This window comes from Copadichromis virginalis, linkage group LG10 (genome assembly GCF_057382275.1).
Source record: "Copadichromis virginalis isolate Kocher_CV1m ecotype Utaka linkage group LG10, C_Virginalis_male_GT1.1, whole genome shotgun sequence".
Lineage (NCBI taxonomy): Eukaryota > Metazoa > Chordata > Actinopteri > Cichliformes > Cichlidae > Copadichromis > Copadichromis virginalis.
This window is the reverse complement of record NC_140627.1, coordinates 28,792,831-28,815,557: the sequence shown is the minus strand read 5'-3', so window position 1 is coordinate 28,815,557 and position 22,727 is coordinate 28,792,831. Positions and strand designations below refer to the sequence as shown.

The following is a 22,727-nucleotide window of genomic DNA, read 5'->3' as shown; positions in this document are numbered from 1 at the left end:
CATCGTTTAGTTTGGATGTAGTTGGTGGAGAAATATCATTAAACAGTTTGCAGCGTTCCTCACAGCACTCAGTGGACACTGGGCTTGGACACAGTCAAATCAGTATGTGGGATAGCTGGCTGCTCAAATAAGTGTTCTCCTTTTTCATACCAGGCTCATCCTCCAGCTGTGATTCCTCCCCTGTTCCCTTTTTTTTCTTTGTCTACTGTAGTTATTTTATAAACACAAAATTAGCTCAGGTTCAGAGAACAATTCCAAAATCTTGATGGTAACAAAAATACCAAAAAATTGTTCTTTTAAGCTGTATAGCCAAGATCTTTTGCTGTAAATGACCACATCCGTTGATAGAAGTCATTTGTAATGACAGGTAAGAACATTTAAGAAAGATGAGGTGGAAGAGGAAGGGTTAGATCCTTCACCTTTTATCTTTGCATTTTTATTTTCATTTTATTGTAATTCTGAGCATTTTGTTGTTCCTTTTGGTGTTTTGGGAAACTGTAAATATTGACCAAGAGACAATAATAATAATAACATAATAATCATAATTATAATAATTAATAGTATTAGAACATTTTCCTGTTTCTCTGTTTCATGGGGGCTTTCGTCCTGGGTTTCTCTTGTGTGTCCAGTAACCTGATGTACTGAGTGCGTGCAGCTCTGTTTTAAATCACACTAAAAGTTAGGATCTGTACGAAACACCGGAGATGTTTGACTAAATATCACCCCGATATTTAAAGCCAGCATCTTTAAATGCATTTGCAAGATAAGGATTTTTTTGTGGAACATTACTTCCAAAAGGGAGATGGAGAAAAGACAGAGATTAGTAGATAAATAGAAATAGAAAGTATCTGTACTTACTCCCCCGGCTACAATCAGTCATGCTTGCCATGAGGGTGCAGGGTCTGGATGTGCATGCACACTTTTGATTAGCAGCTGACTCTTCTCTGGCTAGGAGTCAAACTGCCTGTAACAAAGTTAGAAAATGCTCTGGTAATGTGCTGTCTGGGGCAATTTGTCCGTGACAGGGTCGCTGAAGGTACACTGGTCCAGACTGAGTGTTATTCAGAGAACTCCAAAGAAAAAAAAAAGCAAATTGAAGGATGCTGATGCCTGTCTTGTGAGACAGGTACGGGGTTTCAGTGATCCAAACATGACCCTGTGTGCCCATTAAGCCTAATAACTGGTTTTGCCACCCTTGGAATAAAAGAACTGCAGTTAAGTGTTTGTAATAACTGGCAATCAGTCTTTCACATTGCTGTGGATGAATTTTGTCCGGTTCTTCTTTGCAGAATCGTTGTATTGCAGCCACATTGGAGGATTTTTGAGCATGAACGGCCTGTTTAATGATACGACAAAGTGTTTCAGTCTGATTTAAGTCCGGACATTCAATAAAAGCGCTCAAAAACCTTCCTTTTTAAATTTTATTTAATTGTATTTTTTTTCTAGCCATTCAGAGGTGGACTTGCTCGTGTTTTGCATATTTGTCCTGCTGCATAACTGAAGTGTGCTCTTGCATTTTGTATTCACTCGGGTTATTTTTGACCAGCAAAGAAAATTTGTTTAATGATTTGGAAAATAGCAAAAAACTAACAAAACATTAATTAATGAGGAATGGGCCGAATCCTTTTTTTTCACACGACTTTATGCTTTGTAAAAATGTTTCTCTTAAAATGCTTAAACCAGAATTAACTGAAGATCACTAAAGACATTACAGTTACAATACAGAGCATGAAACTGATATGGATTTGTTGGACTATTTAGTACTATACCTTACATTACACAAGGACCACCACGGTAAAATCTGCTGCCTGGTAGAAAATAAATTGCATAAATTAGCCTCATTCTAGAATTGGAGGACAACTTAGGCCTAATCTTTGCTCAAATACACCATACATACATACACCATTCAAACTATTGCAAAGGACAATAGATTGTGAGTTGTGAGTTTAAAAAAGCATTCATGATTATTTTGCATGTTAGCACACATATAAGAAACAAATATCGACAAAATTTAAAAAAAAAAAAAAAAAAAAAACAATGTAAAAATGAATAACTTATATAAAAATGATATATTTGGCCTACAACTTTTGGGAGTCCTCAAGAACTTTTTTGTATTTTAAATCATATTTTGGACCAACTTAAAAAAATAGATTTACATTTTGTCTCTGGACGAGTATAATTTTTTTTTTAAATGTATGTTTTTATTTTTCTGTGCATGGACTGCTTTCAAATTCAGGGGTGGGATACAAATGTTCTGCAACTGTAGAATTAACCATTAATAATCTGATGTACACCTTTAAATACGTGATTCTGTTGCATAAATGACATGTGTTAAATAGCCAATGCAATTCAAGCAACTTTTTTCTGATTTGACACAGAGGAAGTGCAACTGTAAATAAATAAATATTAATGCAGATGGAAAAAGCTGTCTTTTCAGGACAGGTTACAAGCCCAGTGTCTTATTTTGGTAACACTCGGAACTCATGCATTTAATTCCGGCTGGCTTGCACTGGTGTGGAAAAGATGGCTGCTTCGGCGGCAACGGCGAGTTCTTCCCCCGGTTTGTGTCCAAATTACGCTGTGATTTGCTCTTTTCTTGAGCGCTACGGAGCGTTGTTGGACTTGCCGGAGCTCACCTTTCCTCAGCTGGAGAGGTATCTGCAGGACACATCCTCAGGTAGGGTAGTAAAAGGTCCCGCTGCTCACGGGGAGGAGGAGGAGGAGGAGAGACTTCACCGCTGCATTAATGATAATGGTAGCGAGCTAGCACGTAGCAGCTAATGTTAGCTGGCTGTGTGTTATTGTGTTGGTTTTTTAACATTCTCCTTCACTTAAATATAACTTAACTCCGCCCTGAAGCTGCCATTCGAGGTAGAAAACACGTCTGTGCTCATTCTGATCGTTATTCAGCTGCAAACGGGCCGAATTATTCGAGGTTTTCTGTCACTTTTTTAGCTTTTGAATTGGGCTTAATTTTTTTCCAAGCAGCCTTTATCTGCCGTTGTAACGTAAAACAACACAACACGCACACAAACATGCGGCCGTGACAGTGCTCGCGAGGCGGTGAACGTGGAGATAGCTCACGCAGCGCGGCGTGGATTCAATTAAGTGGTCTCCGAAGGTGTCAGTGTGTGAAACGAGCACGGATTTGTGCACTTTATTTACACTTAAAATATTTTGCCTTGTGGTGCTTCGCGCAGCTACCGTCAAGCCACACAAAAACAGAGGACAAATGCGTAGGCGCTTTCAAAATAAAATAACTTAAAGCCTTAGAAACGCAATAGTTTTGCTGGTTACTGCGGAACTATATGCGCGATTTTGATGTGAAATTAAATTAACTGTGACTTTTATTGTTTCCAAACTCTTAGCGATAACCACATCATAGAAAACGGTGTTTAAGAATTTCACGGTAATTAAGAAATTGTTCTCTTCTTCCGCTCTCGCTGCTAATTGTGGTCGACTTGACTGTTTTTCTTATCCCGTTGCGTCGATTAGCGCATGCGCGTCCTCATCTGAAAGTGTTCCTGATTGAGTGTGTATTAATTAGCATGTGCCATCACCTCGTGTGTTTTAAAAGGACACCACGGACACATTTTTTCTACGTTCGATATTCCCATTAATTATTGACAGTTTCAAGCTCAATGCTTTTATTTGATTAAAATTAGACTTTTTAAAAATATATATACTTAAAAAGTATATACTTTTTCAAATCGAGGGAACAATATATGTTGTTATAAGGATACAGTGTGTTGTATTTCTCCTAGAGGCCTTCCAGTGCATGTTGGTAAACAGAAAAAGGCGGGCATGTGTAAAGAATAAACTTGTTTTATGGGAAAAACAAAGATAAATAAGGCTCTGTAATGTGTTGACACTGACTCCCGCACAGCGAAGGATAGCAGCAAGAGTGAAAGAGAATGTTTACAAGGCGGTAGTGAGACGTGCTATGATCTATGCACTAACAGAAAGACAGGAAGCAAAGCTGAAGGTGCGAAAAGTGAGCAGGATGGGCAGGATTAGGAATGAGTACATCAGAGGAGAGGCACACCTGAGATGGTTTGGATATGTGCACAGAAGGGATAGTGGATATACTTGACGAAGGATGTGGAAGAGGGAGTTTCCAGGCAGTAATTAAACAGGAAGACCACAGAGAAGGTTCACTGATGCAGTGAAGGAGGATGTGCAGATGTTCAGTGTGGTTAGTGAGGATGCTAAGGATTAGGTGAGATGGAGGCAGTTGGGCTCCTGTGGTGACCCCTATAAAGAAAGTAGGAGATGAAAATGAAGTATGTCAAATATTAATCCTATTTATCTGCGCATTTTTGACTTCGTCCTACATTTTATGTTAAGTCAAAGGCTTTTTGCTTTGTTTTTGGTTTAGATGGTTTGCTGCAGATGCTCTGATAAATGATTCTTTTGTTGTCAATTAAAACTGTTCATGAGCATCAATCAGAGCGAGCATCTCTCAGACTTGGTTTGATGTAAATATTACAGAGGGGAAACACTTTCATTGCAAAATAATGTTATAAAATAAAAAATGTATTTAATTAATTAAATGTGAGCTTTTAAAAAATGTAAACGAAGATGAAAAGATGAAGTTAATATCAATAAAATGGGCAGAAGTTCAGTAAGAAAAACATACAAGAATCAGTTTTTTTCTTCTGCATTCACATGTTAGAAATTGTCAAAAGGGCCATATTTAGCATGAAAAGCCCAATAGCGTTACATAGACATTGCATACATTGTTGCCTGGCTGTTTTTGTCTGCACTCTGGTTTTTTTTTGATCAGCTTTTCCCACGATGCAATAAATTTCATCTCCAGTCACAGCAGCTGATGCTGTTACCTGACAGTGTTACTTGCTTTACGGCTGTTTTACACTCTCCTCAACAGTTGTAGCATCACACCTAAAATGCCTTTCGGACGCTAACGGGTTTCTCTGTTTTATTGTTTCCGCAGTTCCAAAGCTGCTGGTTGATCTTCACGTTAAGTTGCTGAGGAAGATCGGCAAATCGGTGTCTGCAGACAGATGGGAGAAGTATCTCGTCAAGGTAAGCGGTTGACACGCAGCACAAAAGAAAAAGAAGTACCGCCACAGTGTTTTGGCACAGGACAATCTAGAATATTTATTTAACATTTAAAATAAATAGCGCCATATTCAGACAGCTCCTACTCCATCCAGAGTACCTAAAAGGGCTTCTTTCAGGAAGCTGAAATGTTCTTTCAGACCATTTTCTTTCTGTACTTTCACGGCCATTAAGATTAGCCAGACATCCAACCCCCCGCCTTTTTTTAAAAATTTTTTTTACATTTATTTATTTATTTTTTTTGTAAACAAACAGCTTTCCAAAAACGTGCTTTTTAATAGAAAATACTTCCCACATGGTTAAGCAGATGTCTGGTTTTATAGAGATCATCTGGTTATTTAAAAACAAAAACAAAAACAAAACTTTAACGTTGCAGCATATCAACTTTGGGATCTACTAAACTGGGACTAGGTTGACAAATTTGGAAAATAAAACCCAGTTTAATAATCTGATGGACAGGTCTGTTTTATCAGAGAGACCCATCCTGCAGTAACCACTCTAGGAGCCGAAGCTGTTTGCATGAATAAACGGCAGTAATCCCTGCGCTCAGAGTAGAAAAAGGTACTCAGGGGGTGATGTCAGCAGGTAGCATCAGGGTAGCAGGGTGGGCTCGTAATTTTTGCAAGGGGCCGCAGGAGAAACTGTGGCTGTTGTGGAGCCCACACCAATAAGGTGCTCAATGTTAGTGAGATGTAGATGTCACTGTTAGACAATGAAAATGTGAAGCAGGCATAGTAAAGTCATAATTTAATCAACAATTGAGAACAAAATGTGCATGTTTTTGCAAAATTATAAATATGTTATATTATAAATTATGCAAAGTGCTGTTGCTATTTTTGCTCCAATTACATCTTCTGCAGGTATTCAGTTTTTTTGTTTTGTTTTCTTCTTGTTAATTGAGAGAAAATTGAGTTGTTGGTTTTTGTTGATTTTTTTTTTTTTTTTTTTTTTGGCTTTAACAAGTGCTTTAAAGTCAGGTGCAGTGTCTGAGGTGTAAATGTGGGCAGGTGACTGTGACTGAGAGACCATCTGTGTCTGGATTAAACTTCATTACTGAGAACGATTGTTCACATATGAAGGCAAATTCAAAGAGAACCAACATCTTTTGAGAAGGTCTCCTTATGTGTAGAAAGTTTTCGGCACCTGCTGTCTACCAGTTACAAAGATACCAGTTTCATTTATGGTTTCATTTATTTCTCGTTATATTACATCCACTTCAGAAGGCCAAACATTTTCCTGTCAGATTTGAGCAGCCATTGGCTGGAACACCTGCCAGTTTGTCCCATTTCAGCCATAGCCCTTCCAAGCAACCGTTTACCTCTGTGAAGAAGTCACAGTCCCTTTCACTGAGTGCACTGCTGCCAGTTCCTCTGTGATCTTAAGTCTGTTGCTTACCACATATAGAAAGATCCTGTGTAGACAGACAGCACAACTCTCATCCACAGTCAAGGAGAAAAAAGTCACAATAGTCTGTTTTGTTTTTAAACTGGAGTTCCAGATTTCCTGCAGTGTCCTCACCTCAATCAGTCTTGTTATGGTTCAGCTGGATTGGACACATTCTCAAATGCTTCTTCTGAAAACTTCTTGTATTTCTGGGTGTTTAGTCTCATAATGGTGATTGAAACTGCAGTCCTTAAACCCACCAGTCTGCTGTCCACAGACTAAACTCACAGCTTGACCTCCGACTTCAAAAGTCAGTGTTGTTGATTAAAAAAATCTTTTATTAGAGTGTATTTACAGTGATGCTGCATTTGCTTACTCACACATGAGAATGTAAAAATAAATGATCAGTCACCTTCAAAATCAAAGCAGTAAAAATGTGTTGTCCTTTCCCACAAAACTGCAAAAAACAGTAAGCCATTCTTTGATGGATACTTATCTTTGAATCCTAATTTCACACTGGCTGGTCAGGGACAGCCAAAAGGCCGAATGTGCCCCACAGGATGTACAATGCCCGGGTCTGCTTTTAAGATAATGTTTTTTAGTAGATTTAAAAAAAAAAAAAAAAAAAGTACAGGGACGGTTAACAATTTAGAAAAAATGAGGGAGAGGAGACAAATGGTCCCAGTAAACCAGCATGTGATGCTCTAAGGTGGTCGCCTCTGTTATTGTTTGCTATAACAATAAAGAACAGTTAAACACAAACATGCAAAAACACATAAGCACAAAAACACTGTGAAATAAAAGAAATGGGCATGACACACATTACGGCAATGTTTATATGTAAAATTTATGTTTTAAATAATCAGAATAGAAGTAACAGTTTTGACTGGCCAACCTCAGCCTCTCACTCTTGCTTTGTGTTTATTTCTCTGACCAAAAAATGTAACCATTGTTATATTAAGACTTGAGAGCCTGAAATATCATCTTTTTTTTTTCTACTGTCTCAGAAACATGACACTTTAAGTCATCTAAACGGAGGCTCTTATTTATTTTTTACTTTTTGTACTCAAGAAGTAACTGTGTACCCTCTATTAATTGACTAATGTCTCCAGTTTGACTTTTTTCTGAAAATAAAGGTTAAGCATGTGATGTATTTTAATGCCACTTTGTTGTGTTACTTGTTTCCCTTGCAGGTATGTCAGGAGTTCAACACAACCTGGGCGTGGGAACTCGAGCAAAAAGGATACAAGGAGTTGACGGTGGAGTGCAAGACGGGGATACTTAAAGTGAGTTTTTTGTTGTTGGTGGATGTCAGGATGGCCGTCCGGTTTCCTCTCCCCTATTAGATATTATAAATGAACATTTTCTCCTCCACTGGCCCGCTTTTACACACCTGTGTACATGCTGCAGGTATCACCCAAACATAGACGAGTGGGACAGCTGCAAATAGAGCAAAGTTCTCAAGAAGTCAGATTTAAAGATGTAGGCAAACATGTATTTTAACTTAATCTCCACTTGTTGCTTTGTAAAATAAACCAGGGGTGGGAGGAAGCAGCTAAAAAAGATTGCCTTTTGTCTAGCTCGAGTCGAAGTACTGGTTCTTCCCAGTGTAGCTTCACCAGTTCTCCACCTGTTGAAGGTTCTGGTTGGGGCAGAATGCAGACTGTGGCCACATAGTCAAACTTTCTGTAAGAAGTCCCTGAGCGAATGAAGTGACCCAGAAGTAGAAGGGTGGTAGCCTTTATAAGACCTGGTTGGGTTAATACATAGTGACGCAGTATCAAACTGTCAACGTAACTTAAGTGATTCAGTCCATGTAAATGTTAAATAATGGTGTATTTTCCCTTTCACACAGGCTGAGGTTTTGCACCTTCAGCTGAACCACGAATATTCAAGTTTCTGCTCTAAAATCTTTTAAAAATATAATTCTGTGCCTCTATGAGGTACTTTGACTTTGTTTGTGTTTGAATAAACTTTCCTTTATTGGGCCTTTCTTTTTTCTGCAGTATTTGTGTGAGTGTCAGTTTGACGACAACGTCAAGTTCAAAACCGCCATCAACGATGAGGACCCAGATAAAATGCGCCTGCAGCCAATCGGCCGGGACAAAGACGGACAGATGTACTGGTTTCAACTGGACCAGGACAACAACGTGCGCGTTTATGTGGAGGAGCAGGATGACTTGGACGGGTCATCGTGGAAGTGCATCGTCAGGTAAAACGGACAGAAACGTCCTGCAGGTGTGAAATAAACGTTTGTTTGTTTTTATGTTTTTAAATATGTGTTCGTCTCTCTCCTTGCAGAGATAGAAACGATTTGGCCGAGGTTGTGGCTCTGCTGAAGACGCAGATTGATCCTGCGCTGTTGAAAAAAGAACAGGAAACGAAGCCTGAAGGTAAGAGTTTTTCAGTATAAAAACCAGCAGTTACAATTTTCTCTGGATTGCATTTTTAGTTCAGATTGTTGCAGAAATGTTTAGACTTCATTAGGAACCTACACCTGAATATTTGAATAATAATATCTTTGATCAACATGAGCTGCTGGCATAGCGCACGCTCAGAGCAGTGATTATCACACTTCAGTTGACCTCTCTTGTGCCAGTTGGATCATAATTTTCATACCCCCTTAGCAGCTCCCCCCCCCTTGTTTGTTTGTTTGTTTAGCGCTTTACTAGTCCCTAAGGACCCCAAAGCGCTTTACACATTCAGTCATCCATCCATTCACACACTGGTGATGGCAAGCTACATTGTAGCCACAGCCACCCTGGGGCGCACTGACAGAGGCTTGGTGGCGTGGTGCCCATGTGCACTTGTTTCTAATTTAATGCTGGTGTATATACTTTTCTCCTTCATAGATGTGTCTTATTATCTATATAATTATATAATCATCATTATCTATATAAATATATAAATTTGGAATTAATCTACTAAAAGTATGGTTTGTGGAGGCCACCATCTTGACGTGCCATCTTGAATACAGTGGCTGTTTTGCTGTTAACGTTTTATGTTTGTTACTAGAGACTGGCCACATGCGTAGTACACCAAAGGTGAAGAGGAAGAAAACTCGTAAGCATAGATATGTATTATCACCTGAGAAGGAGGCCAGCATCTGAGTAAAAGCTCAAACTCATCTCCTGAACTGAAATCAGGGCTTTAAAACAAAACATGCTCGCTTATTCCTGATATTGTCACAGCTATCAGCAGATTAGACCTGTGAGCCTCCCGTCTCTGGTCGTTTGACAATGAGGTGGTTAAACAACAACAGCAACTGGTTAAATGCTAACGTTATGTCAGCTAATGTCAGGCTGGAGTGTCCTATAAACCGCACCTTACACTTTATTTGCTAAGTATCTGATTCCAGCAATGTTAGATCCAGTGGCTAACAGCAGCTAACCGAGGCTAACAATGGCAAAAACAGCAGCGCGTACCAACAGAAGTTCAGGATAATCTCAACAACTCACCTCAGTATCGCTGTCAGAAGTGAGTTCTGCTGACTACTTGACTTGTATCGGATTTTCACATAGTTTTACGTCCCACAGAGTAAATGGATGAGGACACCAGTCTACTCGCACTTAGATTAATTGAAGCCAGAGTTCTTTGTCCTACAGTGGCCACCGTAGTTGGGATTATGTGCTTAAATGGGAGAAGTCAGAAAACAAAACTCTGTTGACTTTAATGTGCAATCTACTGACACCATTGTGTCTTTAACACTAGATTATCTATGTTGATACATTTCACATGTGCACAATGATAAAGAAATTTAATGAAATTCCAAATGATGTGATGGCTTGAAATATTGCTTCAGACTGTAGAGGCAGAAAAGAGGTGTCACAACCAGAGTAAAGCTTTATTTATAGTAAATGATAAACAGACTGGCACTTACTTTAATTAATCACTCAAAGCTTTTACTACAAGTCTTATTCATCCAGCCACACACACACTCATACAGCAGTACTGAGCACCTTGTCTAACACTAATGAATGAACTGGGAGCACCTCAGGGTTTGGCATCTTGCTAGTTTAGACATAAGCAGTTTTCTTGTTTTCATAACTTGGATGACAAGTATAAATGTAAACAAGGAAATCTTATACTCCACAAGGATTTAACGCAGTAAAATAATTTAGCCCTGCGACAGACTGGCCTGTCCAGGGTGTACCCTGCCTCTCGCCTGTGGTAGCTGGGATAGGCTCCAGGCTTTTTTTGTGCAAAGTCTTATATGTTGAATTGAACTGAGTATGTCATCTGTTCAAAGCCTCTCCCAGTCAGTGCTGTTCTTTCTGCCTGTCTCACTGTACATGATGTTATTAGCACAAACACTTTAAAATGATCATTTAGGACTTTAACAATAATACAGACAGCAATGTAGTCAAACATCTCAGTTAGTTTTATTGGGAATTAACTTTAACCTCTTAGGCTCCCAGGAGTTTTCTGAGCTTTCTGCTTGGAAATGAAATGACCAAAATAAATGAAGTATTTCTCTGCTATAACAAACTCTGTGTAAACAGTCTGGGTATCAAAATACAACTAACACTTGTGAGATGTCATCAGAGGTGTAAATAAGTTACTGTGACTCAAACATAGAAAAATTTTGTTTTTTTTATTTCACTCACCTAATTTATTTAAAAGTATTTTAAAGCATATAACACCTTTGAAAATATACTTTGGTTCACATTTAACTCCAGAAAATCATAAATCAAAATATGGATATTACCTGTCCACAGATTCATGGTGACGTAACTGCTCTTTTAACTGTTTGGTGTCTTTGCTTTGTTTGGTGGTTGTAGAAATGGTTTACACGAGCTTTTAGCTGAGATTCAGAGGTTTCTGCAGACACTACTTATGTCAGGACTTATATTTTTGACGTCTTGTTATAACCGATTAAACACAATCTCCTCCCTTTTGCCCCCATTTTTGGGGGTGTGGGTGCTTAACTAGTTACAAACAAACAAACAAACATCTGTCTCCTATTTTTGTGTCATATAGGAAAGAAGCATCAATATCTGATGAGAAGACTTAATTTAGCCTTGCTGTGTATTATTGTGGTGTTTGGGGCAGTTTTCTTGTTTTGTGGGGTGGTTGTTTTTTTTCCCAAGTGGAGATGAATATCTCTAACAAGTTGATTTGTTCGCGTTGCACATTGTAATTTTTAAGAGAAATGTGTTTTTTGAGTTACACTATATGCATATAAAGCAACAATTTCCCTTTTTTGGTATTTATTTTGTGTGGTGCATTTTTCTCTGTTTTAACAAACGGGAAAAAGTTCATTTAACTCGACTTAAGATGATTTGTTTTAATATTTACATGGTCTTACTGAGGTGATGCAAAGTGAAACATGCATTCTTTTTTTTAGGTAATGTGCTGGAAAAGCTTGAAAATGGACCTTAAAAGTTTAAAAAGTGCTTGAATTTGACCCTGAAAAATGTGTATGAACTCTGTCAAAATAAACCTCATATTAATCGACATTATTCTACTTACTTTGAGTATTTAAGTACATCAGAGCTCCTAATAGCCATTTAATCTTTTTGTTCTCCTTTTTTTTTTGTATTTTGTTACAGGTGAGACCAGAAAGACTGAAGATACATCAGATGAAGACAGCAAAGACTCCACCAAGTCAGTCTCTCCAAAGCCGGAGAGCATTGAAAAAGTAACACAGAACACGAAATCTGAAAATTCAGACGCAAAATCTGCGCTAAATGGTGTCATTGAAGGTAAAGCGGAGGCAGAGCTCGACTCAGAAAATGTCAGTAAAAAAGCCCAGAACATCAAAGAAGAGCCGATGGAAGTTGTGGACACTAAATCTAACTCAAGTGAACAAACACCGGCCTCTGAGACGTTGTGTACATCAGTAAAGGAGGAAAAAGGGGAGGAACCGAAGAAGTCCAGTGCAGAGGAAATGCAGCAAGCCATGAAGAATGACCAGCAGGCCAAGATCCCTTTGAAAAAAAGGGGAATGAAGTTCAGTGAAGACTTTGATAAAAATAATGCCGTTATAGTGCAAAATCCATCTCTTTCTAATCTGAAGGAGGCTGCAAAAGACAACTCGACTCCTGACCAATCAAAGAAAGCGTTGAGTATAAATGATCATATTAATGGTGAAGTTACCCAATCAGAAAAAGGGTCACCAGAGCGAGTAACAGAAGCTGTGGAGAAATCTGTCGACATTAAAGAGAACGACGCTCCGACCACCAACGAGGAGGTTAAAAAGGACGAGCCACAGGGAGTCACCTCACACCAAGTGGATTTGGAGAAGAAAACTCAAGATGAAAAGGAAACGGAAAAAAGTGAAACATGCGAGTCTTCGCTGCCCCCGACAGAACCGACACCTTTATCTAAAGAGATAAATAATGCAGCAGAGAAATCCTCTAATCACGAAGAGCACGAAGAAATGAAAGAATCCAAACCAGCAGACACAGAGGAGTCTTGTAAGGTGAACAAGACAACATTAAAGGAAAGTCATAAAATATTAACTGCTGATGAGTCAGGGAACCTAAACTTAAATCATGAAGTTGAATCCAAAGAAGCCGAATCAAAAGTTTCAAAACAACCAGAGGAAAAGCTAGACTGCACAGACATGGACACGTCCGAGTCGAGTCAGACTAAAGAAGCCGAGGCGCCCGAAAATATAACGCACAAGCAAACAGATACGAGTGACTCTAAAGAGACTGGATCATCTGAGGGTAATGTAGAGAAAACTGATAGCTTTGCTCTGGAAGAGAAGCCTGAAAGCTGTAAGACAACAGAGACACAATCTGCAGACACACCAGAGAAATCTGTAGACTCTGAAACCTCGGAATCAAAGTCTGTCACTAAAAAAACAAGTGAGAAAGCGGAGGAAACAGCCAACACTAAGGAGAGTGTGGACCAGCCTGTTATCGAAAAGGTCGACAAGTCAGACTCATGTAAAGCTGCAGAGAAGCACGATGGCATCAAAGATGCAGAGATGGCTCCCACAGTCTGTGAGACAAAGACAGAAAAACCAGAAGACATAAAGAAAACTGTCAACTGTGAAGATGGTACGGTACGTGATGCTTCCAAGATAAGCGACTCTGTGTCTGGGCCTGTGGCTGCAGAGGCACAGGGCGCAAAACTCGATGTGACAAAACCACAAAAAGATGACAAAGCTGACATGAACTCTGTCGCACAAAAGCCAGCAGAGCAGCCATCTGAAGGGCAGGATAAAACGCCCAGCCCTGTTGAGAAGACGGATACCTCAGATGAAAAACCTGAGACTGAACAAGAGAAGGATTCTGAGAAAAACCCCAGCGCAATCGAGGCAGAGCATCCATCATCAGATAATAAAAAGGATGCTGACAGGGAAAGTGAAAAGGACACTGATAAAGAAAAGCTTTCAAACTGCAAAGAGGACTCCACAGCAGATGAACTCTCAAAAACTGAGGAGAGTAAGGGCAAAAGCGAGGATGTGGACTCTCAAGCGAAAAAAGATGTGGCGAATGGCAGTGAAGCTCCAGCAGATGTTCAGGAGGAGGATGTCTGCCGGAAAAACAAGCGCCCAGTCAACCGAAGGAAAGTTGAGCTCCAGCGGGAGGAGCGACAGGGGGACTCAGAGTCTGACACAAACGTGGGGAGATCCCTGCGAAGATCACCGAGGATCTCTAGGCCGACGCCAAAGGCAGTACAGATCCAGGACAAGAAGCAGGAGAAGTCGCAGGCGCCTCAGAAGCGCGACGAGGAGAAGGGTGAGAAGGAAAAGTGTGAAGACGAGGAGGACAAGGAAGAGGAGGTGGTGAAGGTCGTTAAGAAGAAGCCAAGAGAGAAAAAGACGGATCAGGAAGGCCAAACCAAACCCAAGGTAAGACCATGCATTCATTCCATGCACTGTATACAAAAGATGGACATAGACACTGTGACATTATTCCACATCTGAAACTTAGAGGTGAATGAGAAACTGAGGGACACTCATGATAGTCAGGAGTTAAGCCCACCCTAAGGTGTAACCTGCTTCATCAGCCTTTTTGACTTTTATTGGGGAATTTAAATTGATGACCATAAGAAAAAATATTAAGACTTGAAATGTCTTTCCTGTAGATTTCTGTAGTAGTGGTTTCTACCTGGTGGGCCATGAAGGTCCTGCAGTCCTTAAACTTGGGAATAACCTTTTTTTGCAGCCAGTGGAGTCGCCCTCTGCTGGCCACCAGAAAGAATGGAGGCTTAAGGTACTGCAGCCATGGCTTTGTCCATCTTTTATGTACAGACTGGTCATTTTCCAGATTGCACAGCTCTATTTTTCCTCCGTTAACATTTTCATTACTGCTTGTTTTAGGCGAGAAAGAGGCGAAGGGTTCGGTGGTCCAACACTCGGACGCGCCGCAGAAAGAAAGACGAGGAAGACGAGGACGAAAACAGCGACGAGGAGTCCAGCGAAGAAGACGAGAGCGAGGAGGAAGACGACAGCGATGAAGACTACAAGGTTGAGCGTACAAGAAAGAGGCGGAACCGTAACCGAGAAAGACGAAGCTCGGACTCCTCGACCTCATCCGACGAAGATCTACCTCCCAATGACGACCCTTGCAAACACTGCGGTCTTTCAAATCACCCAGAGCTGGTGGGTAACATCTGTAAAATCTCACCCGCATATATTTATATTGAAAAGAGACTCAAATTATAACAGCAAGGAGAGACTGGAATATTATCCAGAAAGGTTTTAACAATGAGACTTTAAGGGTGTTATTGAATCAGGGGGCAGTTTTTAGCCGTGAGGTTGGAAAAGAAACAAGTCCTGAGGCTCCTCCTAGTGGGGAGAAGGCAGAACAACGCTTTTTTTAAATTTATTTATTTTTGTTAGATGTAAATATAGCCCAACATTTAATATCAGTACAAATATGAGAGGAAACTAGGGCAGCTGGGGAGTTCTTCGTTAAAGTCTGAAGCAGAAAAACGCCTCCTAACCGACAGTGATCTCACATAGAGTAGCATCGTCACTTTTGGCAAGCAGGAAAAAACAGCCACTGATTTATTTCCTCATTACTGTAGTTTGATTCTATGGGTTGTGCTAACTTTGCACTCTTCTTTCTTTGTTGAGAGAAATGCTTTTGTTGTGTTACGATCTGCCTGTATCTCTTTCTCAGATCCTGCTGTGCGATTCGTGTGACAGCGGCTACCACACAGCCTGTCTGAGGCCTCCGCTCATGATCATCCCCGATGGAGAGTGGTTCTGTCCACCCTGTCAGCATGTACGTACCAGTCAGTGCACTCAAAATTAAATGTATAGTTAGCTCAGTGTTTCTACATCTGTGGGGCGTCAACGACCGGGAGGAAAAAGACAGCGTAAACCACAAGTAAATGTGTTTTTAATGTAGATTAAAATAATGCAACAAGAGTCCACTGATGCTGTTTTTCACGTTTTTTTTTTTTTAAGAAGTCTTAATGATGGCTTTAAAACTTGTGTGGTGTTTGATATCATGACGCTGAAGTGCAGTTTGAGAGCTACTGGATTAACTAAAGTTCAAATGTATCACTCGCCCCCCTCTGTAGAAGCAGCTCTGCGACAAACTCGAAGAGCAGCTCCAAAACCTCGACGCTGCTTTGAAGAAGAAGGAGCGGGCTGAGAGGAGGTGAGACAGTTTGTGTTTCAGCTGCTGTTGAATTTAACAGTTTGTTTTACTTTGAAGCCAGTGGTTCCCAGTTTGGGTATGACTTTGAACCATTCCACATTACATACATATTTTTAAGGAAGGTAAACAGTCCTTTAGACGGTCTGCGTTTCCGCTGTGGCACAGACGTAGCAACAGTATCTTCCCACAGAATTGAGTGGAGATGGACAAATATAAATACAATACAATTTGAAAGTAAAATTTAATCAATTTTTGTTCTATTTCCACTCTCTGATTTGAAATCTCTCTGGACTTCAGCAGTGGTGTAACAGGTCTTTCCAGAAAGCAAGGGGGAAAAAAAAGCCTGCACCTGTTAACTGTTAGTTTTTCACCTGGCTTCATTTGGAGCTTGTTGCAGTGGTTTCCCGTTCAGTTGAGGAAGAAGGATTTTGTGAACGCAACCTACTTTTTACCTACAGTGACGTAACGTGACAGGAACCATTTGTAAGTCAAATGGTGATTGGTTGGTTGATAAGTGGGCTTGACAGGAAGTAAGCAGCAGTAGAGTTCACCATAAAGGGAAAGCAATTCACAAAAATGTCACAGAGCTGCTGCAGAGTAAAATTTTTCATTGGTTTTAACATTTAGAAACTAAAACAAGAATATCCCACAGGCATGTTTCTCTGTACATTTTTGACACTGCCCCCTGGTGGTATTATACAGCTGTGCACAAGAATAGTGCACACCCATGGTGTTGCCTTGAAGGTGCAGTACTCTCAAAAACCATTTTATTTCCTGTGCTGGAAAAGATCTCAGTGTTATGTAGTGTTATGAAAATCCTGTCCACTTTCTGTAGATGTGTATTCCAGCTTTTACTCTGAAATTGCAGCTCTTTAACTAAGCACTGCAAAGCTTTTACAAGTTTGCACTATTTGACAAACAGAGGACACTCGGATTAACTTTTTTGTGTGATCATCTTACTGTGTTTTTCTTCTCCAGGAAAGAGCGTCTGATTTATGTTGGAATCAGTGTCGAGAACATCATCGCGCCCTCTGTGAGTACTTAGTGAGGTCATGGGGTCTTAAATAAAAACAGAAAAAAACATTGACTGCTGCTGATGTTTGTGAATGTAAGTGACGCTGAACTCTTTCCAGGTTGAGGTCGAGGAGGAAAAACCAGAGATCATTATCAAAGAGAAGAAAGAAACAAAGAAGAGTAAGAGCTGGGGTCGGAGGTCAACGAGGGCGAAGAAAACCATCAGCTACAGGTACGAGACATACTATTTTGCTGCATGTTCAGGCAACCAGTCCATATCAGTTGATGTTGATGACATCAGTGTTTGTAGCTAGTAGCCAATCACGGATAATATATAATTTCTATAGAGCCGTAGTCATCATAAGAAAATCTTGCCTACTCCACAAACAGTTGATGGCCTGGGTCTGTTGGATAAATGGTAAATGGCCTGCATTTGTATAGCGCTTTTCTAGTCTCTAAGGACCCCAAAGCGCTTCACACTACATTCAGTCATTCACCCACTGGCGATGGCAGCTACATAAGCTCGATCTGCCACAGTGTGGGGAGTTACATCTGCCTGCCAGATGTTTTCTTTGGGGGGGGGGGTTGTTTTGTTTGTTTGTTTGTTTGTTTGTTTGTTTTTTACCCTAAATAAATCATAAAAAGATTACCTATTATTTCCAGTATCTAGAAAATAAAAAATCGTAAAAGGTTTTGTTTACTGAAAACAGACCCTGGTCGACATGGGGGGGGCTGAATGTGCATCTGTGTGAGATAAATGTTATCACATCTCTTTTGCTGTGAGCCATTTAGGGTGTTTTCACACCTATAGTCGGTTTACTCTGGCCCAAATCAGTTTGTAAACTTCTAGCTTTTTCCTTTGATTTGGTTTGTTTTCACACAGAGAAAATTCTACGTTAATGTTCAGTCTGCTTATTGGCCAGGAGTGTCTGGGCTCGACCAACAAAAGTAAACAGGAACAGGAAGGTGCTGTGTTCTGGGGTACTCAAGAAAACGGAGAATTTAGGTTCATTTCAAAGCTCGTTGCTAACCTGTAAAGGCCTTTGCAGCTCTGTAGTAGTTTTTATTTTTCTTTTCTTTTCTTTTTTTAAACTCAAACTTGTAATGTACTCCTAGTCGCACCTAGTAGTTGGTTCGGATCGCAGTCGGATCAGGTTTGCACCATAAACAATTGTGTTGACTTCATTTGAAACTGCATTAATCCCACCCCCTCTAAAAACTCTCCGTGCGGTTGTTTTGGTCAGCACCTGAGTGCGATTGCCAAACCACAGTTTGATTTAAACGGACTAAACGCTGCAGGTGTGGAAACACCCTTGGAGTCAGTCGGCAGTTGGACAGGTGATTGTGTTATTATTGGCAGAGACGCATTTAAATTCTCCAGGCAGCAAAAAATATTCTTGTCTGTGTTGATGTAAACTTTGCAGATTTGATGAGTTTGACGAGGCCATCGAGGAGGCTATCGAAGAAGACATCAAAGAAGCAGAGGGTGGAGGTAGGAGGAGAAGAAACTGTACTGTGTACTTTGCTGAAAATATTTCTGGCTCTGAAGATCAACCCAAAATCTGAAGCTCATTTAACATGTTGTATCCGTCTTGTTTGTAATGCAGAAGAATGTAGCAACTTGTCATATTTACACAAGAAGCGGTTCAAATGTGAAAGATGTGAAGTTTTTAATATAACTGAGGTGTTTTTGCAGGAGCGGGTCGGGGTAAAGATATGGCCAACATCACAGGGCACAGAGGGAAGGATATTTCTACCATCCTACAAGCCGAGGAGGGCAAGGAGAACGGCCAGCCGCCGCGACCCAGCGCCAGCCAGCGCAGGAAAAAACGCCGGCGACTCAACGACCTGGACAGCGACAGCACCGTGGACGAGGAGGAGAGCGAGGAAGAGTTTCGCCTCAGTGAAAGGTACAGTTTGACTTTTGGTTTCCAATCTCATAAATCTGTCAGTTTTGTTCACCAGACGCTGAACTCTCTCTGCGTTCGCTTGTTTGCTCGGATGCAGCTCAGAAGAAGAGTTTGTTGTGACGGACAACGACACGGAAGCTGAATCGGAGGCCGACTCCAACAACAGCGACTTTGGCAGCAACGGTAGCGGTAGGCATCGAAAGTCTTCGCGGAGCAGACTGCTGACATGCAGACGGAGCTCCAGAAAGCGGCGGCGACCGAGAGGGTACTCGGATGATGAGGAGGACGAGACGGATGATGACGATGAGGATGAAATAGGTATATCTGTTTTACGTTATACTCTTTTTACTTATTCTCTAAAACCTGAAATAAAGAGATGACTACAGGTTAAAAGGTGCAAGTTGTAGTTGAGTTGTCTGCCCCACAGAGCATCTTTGCTTATAACCAGAAGCTTCAGACCTTAGATCGCTTCTGAAACGCTGCTATTACAGTACTTAAACCCAGAAATTACTCGCAGAGACCTAACACAAATATTTGAGGTTGGAGCCCCCGGTAAAACTATAAACAAGACTAATGATAAGCTCAACTAGTAACTAGTACACAAAACTGCAAAGAAAGTTAAGAGAAAAGACAAGTGCTGGTGCAGGAAAGAGACCCAGCATTAACCCTGCTCTTGATGGTGAGCCTCCTTAGGATGAACTACAGAAACAGAGCAGGTTAAAAAGGGGATGCGTCTGGGTACACAAGCAAGTCAGAATTACAGTTTAAATGTCTGAGCACAATGTCATTTAAAATTAGTTTCTAAGAATATTCCTGCTGCAGGTCATCCTCTGATTTTTAACCGCTTCTTTGTTGTTTTTTGTGCGTTTCTGTGCAGTGACCGAAGGCTCCAGTGAGTACAGCGACAGTGATCTGGATATGAGCCGCCGGCGGTCGAGGCGAAGCCAGAAGAAGCAGGTTAACTACTGCGAGACGTCCGAGTCTGAAGGCTCTCAGGCCGAAACCAACCAGGCCAAAACGAAACCCAGACGTCAGCAGGAAAGCTCCGACAGCGACGGTCAGTCAGAAACACTTGAGTGATTGATTAATCTATTTAGATTAGTAATTAATCAGATGAGTTAAAAGTGTGGAGAGCAACTTTGGTTTCCACTAATTTATCTTAAAATATTTTGTGACTTACAGTTAAAGGTAAGAATAAAAATCAAACTTTCAAACTCATTGGGTCTGTATTAATAACAAATCCTTTAAAACAAATACAAAAGTTTGGTGTCTTTCTAAAAAAGAACTTTTTCATCCAGTTTTGATAATATTCAGCAGATTGCAGTATCTAAGCTTTATTAACTCCTCCTGTACCCATGACATCTCTTTGATCTTAAAATAGTTAAGACCAGAGTCACCACATAAATCACACCAGCTTAGAGACTGGTTCATGACCATCCGGCACACCTGCCATTCACGAGGGAAAACTTCCGTGTAATTGCTTTGGATGCTTGCACATTTACTGTTAGTAGAGGTGATGGACTTACAAACGGAGCTGCTCTCTGAGCTGTAGTGAAACTCAAAAGTATGACCCAAATCATAAACTGAGAAAGTTGCATAACTTTTACTGCGAAGGCGAGCTTTTACTGGTGACCAGGAGTAGTACACCTCAGTCTCCTTGTAGCCACACCTATGGTATCAATTTTAAAAAGTCTTTTTCTTTTTTTTAAGTTGACCTCTGACCTCTCTGAGATTTTAACTCATCCAAGATTTTTGGTAGTTTAGTTTTTTAATAGTATCAATTTGAAACTCCTATGTGGCCTCATTGTTGATTTGGTGAATGACCTTTTATGGGTGAGGTGTTTAAAAACTGCAGGCAACCCCAGCAATCTCCTAGAAACCAAAGCAATTGTTGGTGCTTTTTTCGGTGCAAAACAGTCTTCGCATCCAATTTCACCCTGTGAGATGGCAGACAACTGTCAAGCAATGAGCTCTTGATGTCATGTGAGAAACTTCATTTTTAACCCTGACAAAGTGCATTCACTTTCAGCACCATGGACAGCGACAGCAGAAAAGTGTTGGTTTAATGCAGTCTTTTAGAGATGAAGCTGTTTCAAACTCTTCCTCAATTGATTTTATTTAAATTCTGACTGTTTGACTGACACACACACACACACACACACACACACACACACAGTCTTATTTCATTATTTGCATCAGTTTTAAGTTGCTGAGTTTTAACTGATTGAAAAACAAAACGCGTAAATGAGGCAATGTTGACGTGAACATGATTGATGACAGCAAGACTAAATGTGACTCTTGTTTTCTCTTCCCAGCGAGTTTCTCCAGAGACTCCGAGGAAGATTCGAGGGATTGGAGGTCGAATAGAATCTCATCGGAGGAAGATTCCCGGCAGCGACGCAGACGCCTAGCGCTAAAACGCAGGAGAGCGTCGGAAGATGACGACTCCGACGAGGACTCGGACGAATCTTCCGAGGAGGATCGACCCATCCGTAAACGAGTGAACCGCATCGACTCAGATGACGACGATGACGAGGAGCAGCAGGAGGAGAAGCCGAAGGAGAAGAAAGCAGAGGAGGAGTCAAAGGGAACAAATGCATTGGACTGTGGCCTGGTAGAGCTGCCGCCCGCCAACGGGCAAAGCCCCATAAAGAGCCTCGAGGGTATCATCAACCGGCCCGCTGCCACCATCGCTACCATCACCGCTCCAGGCATTATCCCACATCTGGAGCCGCCCAAAAGCATCAGTGCCACACCGGCTGCTGCCATAGCACCAAACGGGCTGGTGGGGCAGGACATTGCGGCACAGGACGATGACGAAGACGACCTGTTAGGAGTCACAGACCTCGTGGACTACGTCTGCAATAATGAACAATTGTAAAAACAAAAGTGGTGTACTGTTTGTTTGGTTTCTTTTTCTTTGTTCTTTTTTTTTTTTTTGGTGGTATTGTATTTTTATATTGCTTAACTTTATTATTCCCTCCCATGCCAACAACTCCTCCTCCATGTCCATTTTTCTCATGTCACCTGGAAGCCTGGACCCCACCCCTCCAATGTGACGCTGTCCCCATGGGATCCTGCAGCCAATAAGTCCACCAACATACCATTCCTCATTTGTCTGGAAATAACCAGTTGACCCGCCGAAGCACCGTTCCCCCCCCCCCCCCCCCGGTTGTCGTCATCGTTGTCCTGTTTTCAGTTTTGGTTTTGATCACTTTTGGCTCTGAAACTGGGGGAAAAGTTAGTCTGTTTGAAAGCTGAATAACTTTTAAAAAAACAAAACAAATCATTCCATAATTGGCACCAAGTTCTGGACATCTGTTTATCATTTTATGGCTTTTTAAAGAAATGCAATCATGTTGATTGAAACGCACTTCACCGGGCAGGGTTAGATGAGATGATAGACGCGGCCGTTTAGCTCTGCACAAACACGGCGCGATGAGCTACAAGAAAGCGGGTTTAGCTTGTTAGTCTGCTTTAATTAACCAGCTGGCAGGCTGACCTTTCACAGCAGCTTTTAGCACCAGATGTTTTTTTTAACGTTAACAAACATGCTTCCAACGTTACAATCGACGAAAGCCGGGGCAGTCGTGGTGCGGCACTAATTTAGAGGTTTTTGTTCGTTAATACTTTTAAAACAATGTATGTTTAATTTCCTAAACATGATATTTTCAGTCAAATCCACCTGTGGGCATTTTTAAAGCTCTTTCAAGCTCACTAATTAACCCTTTATGGCCCGTTTGTTGCAGGTGGAGCTTTAGAGGAGCTA

The 22,727-nt window shown here is 40.9% G+C and overlaps 1 protein-coding gene across 2 annotated transcripts; it reads left to right on the top strand.

The window, feature by feature from the left end:
- The first annotated feature begins 2,509 nt into the window (after positions 1-2,509).
- Positions 2,510-22,001, top strand: rsf1b.1 (remodeling and spacing factor 1b, tandem duplicate 1). 2 transcript variants are annotated; one of them, XM_085470968.1, is made up of 17 exons: positions 2,510-2,677; positions 4,955-5,046; positions 7,659-7,751; positions 8,472-8,677; positions 8,767-8,858; positions 12,018-14,272; positions 14,589-14,636; positions 14,744-15,025; positions 15,549-15,653; positions 15,955-16,034; positions 17,013-17,067; positions 17,168-17,280; positions 18,473-18,540; positions 18,745-18,958; positions 19,056-19,276; positions 19,836-20,015; positions 21,274-22,001. In XM_085470968.1, the coding sequence occupies exons 1-17, from the start codon at positions 2,524-2,526 to the stop codon at positions 21,837-21,839; spliced, it is 4,824 nt and encodes a 1,607-aa protein (XP_085327094.1). In that variant the 5' UTR covers positions 2,510-2,523; the 3' UTR covers positions 21,840-22,001. The 2 variants fall into 2 exon arrangements, with proteins under 2 accessions (XP_085327094.1, XP_085327093.1); XM_085470967.1 differs by lacking the exon at positions 14,589-14,636.
- Positions 22,002-22,727: the final 726 nt, after the last annotated feature.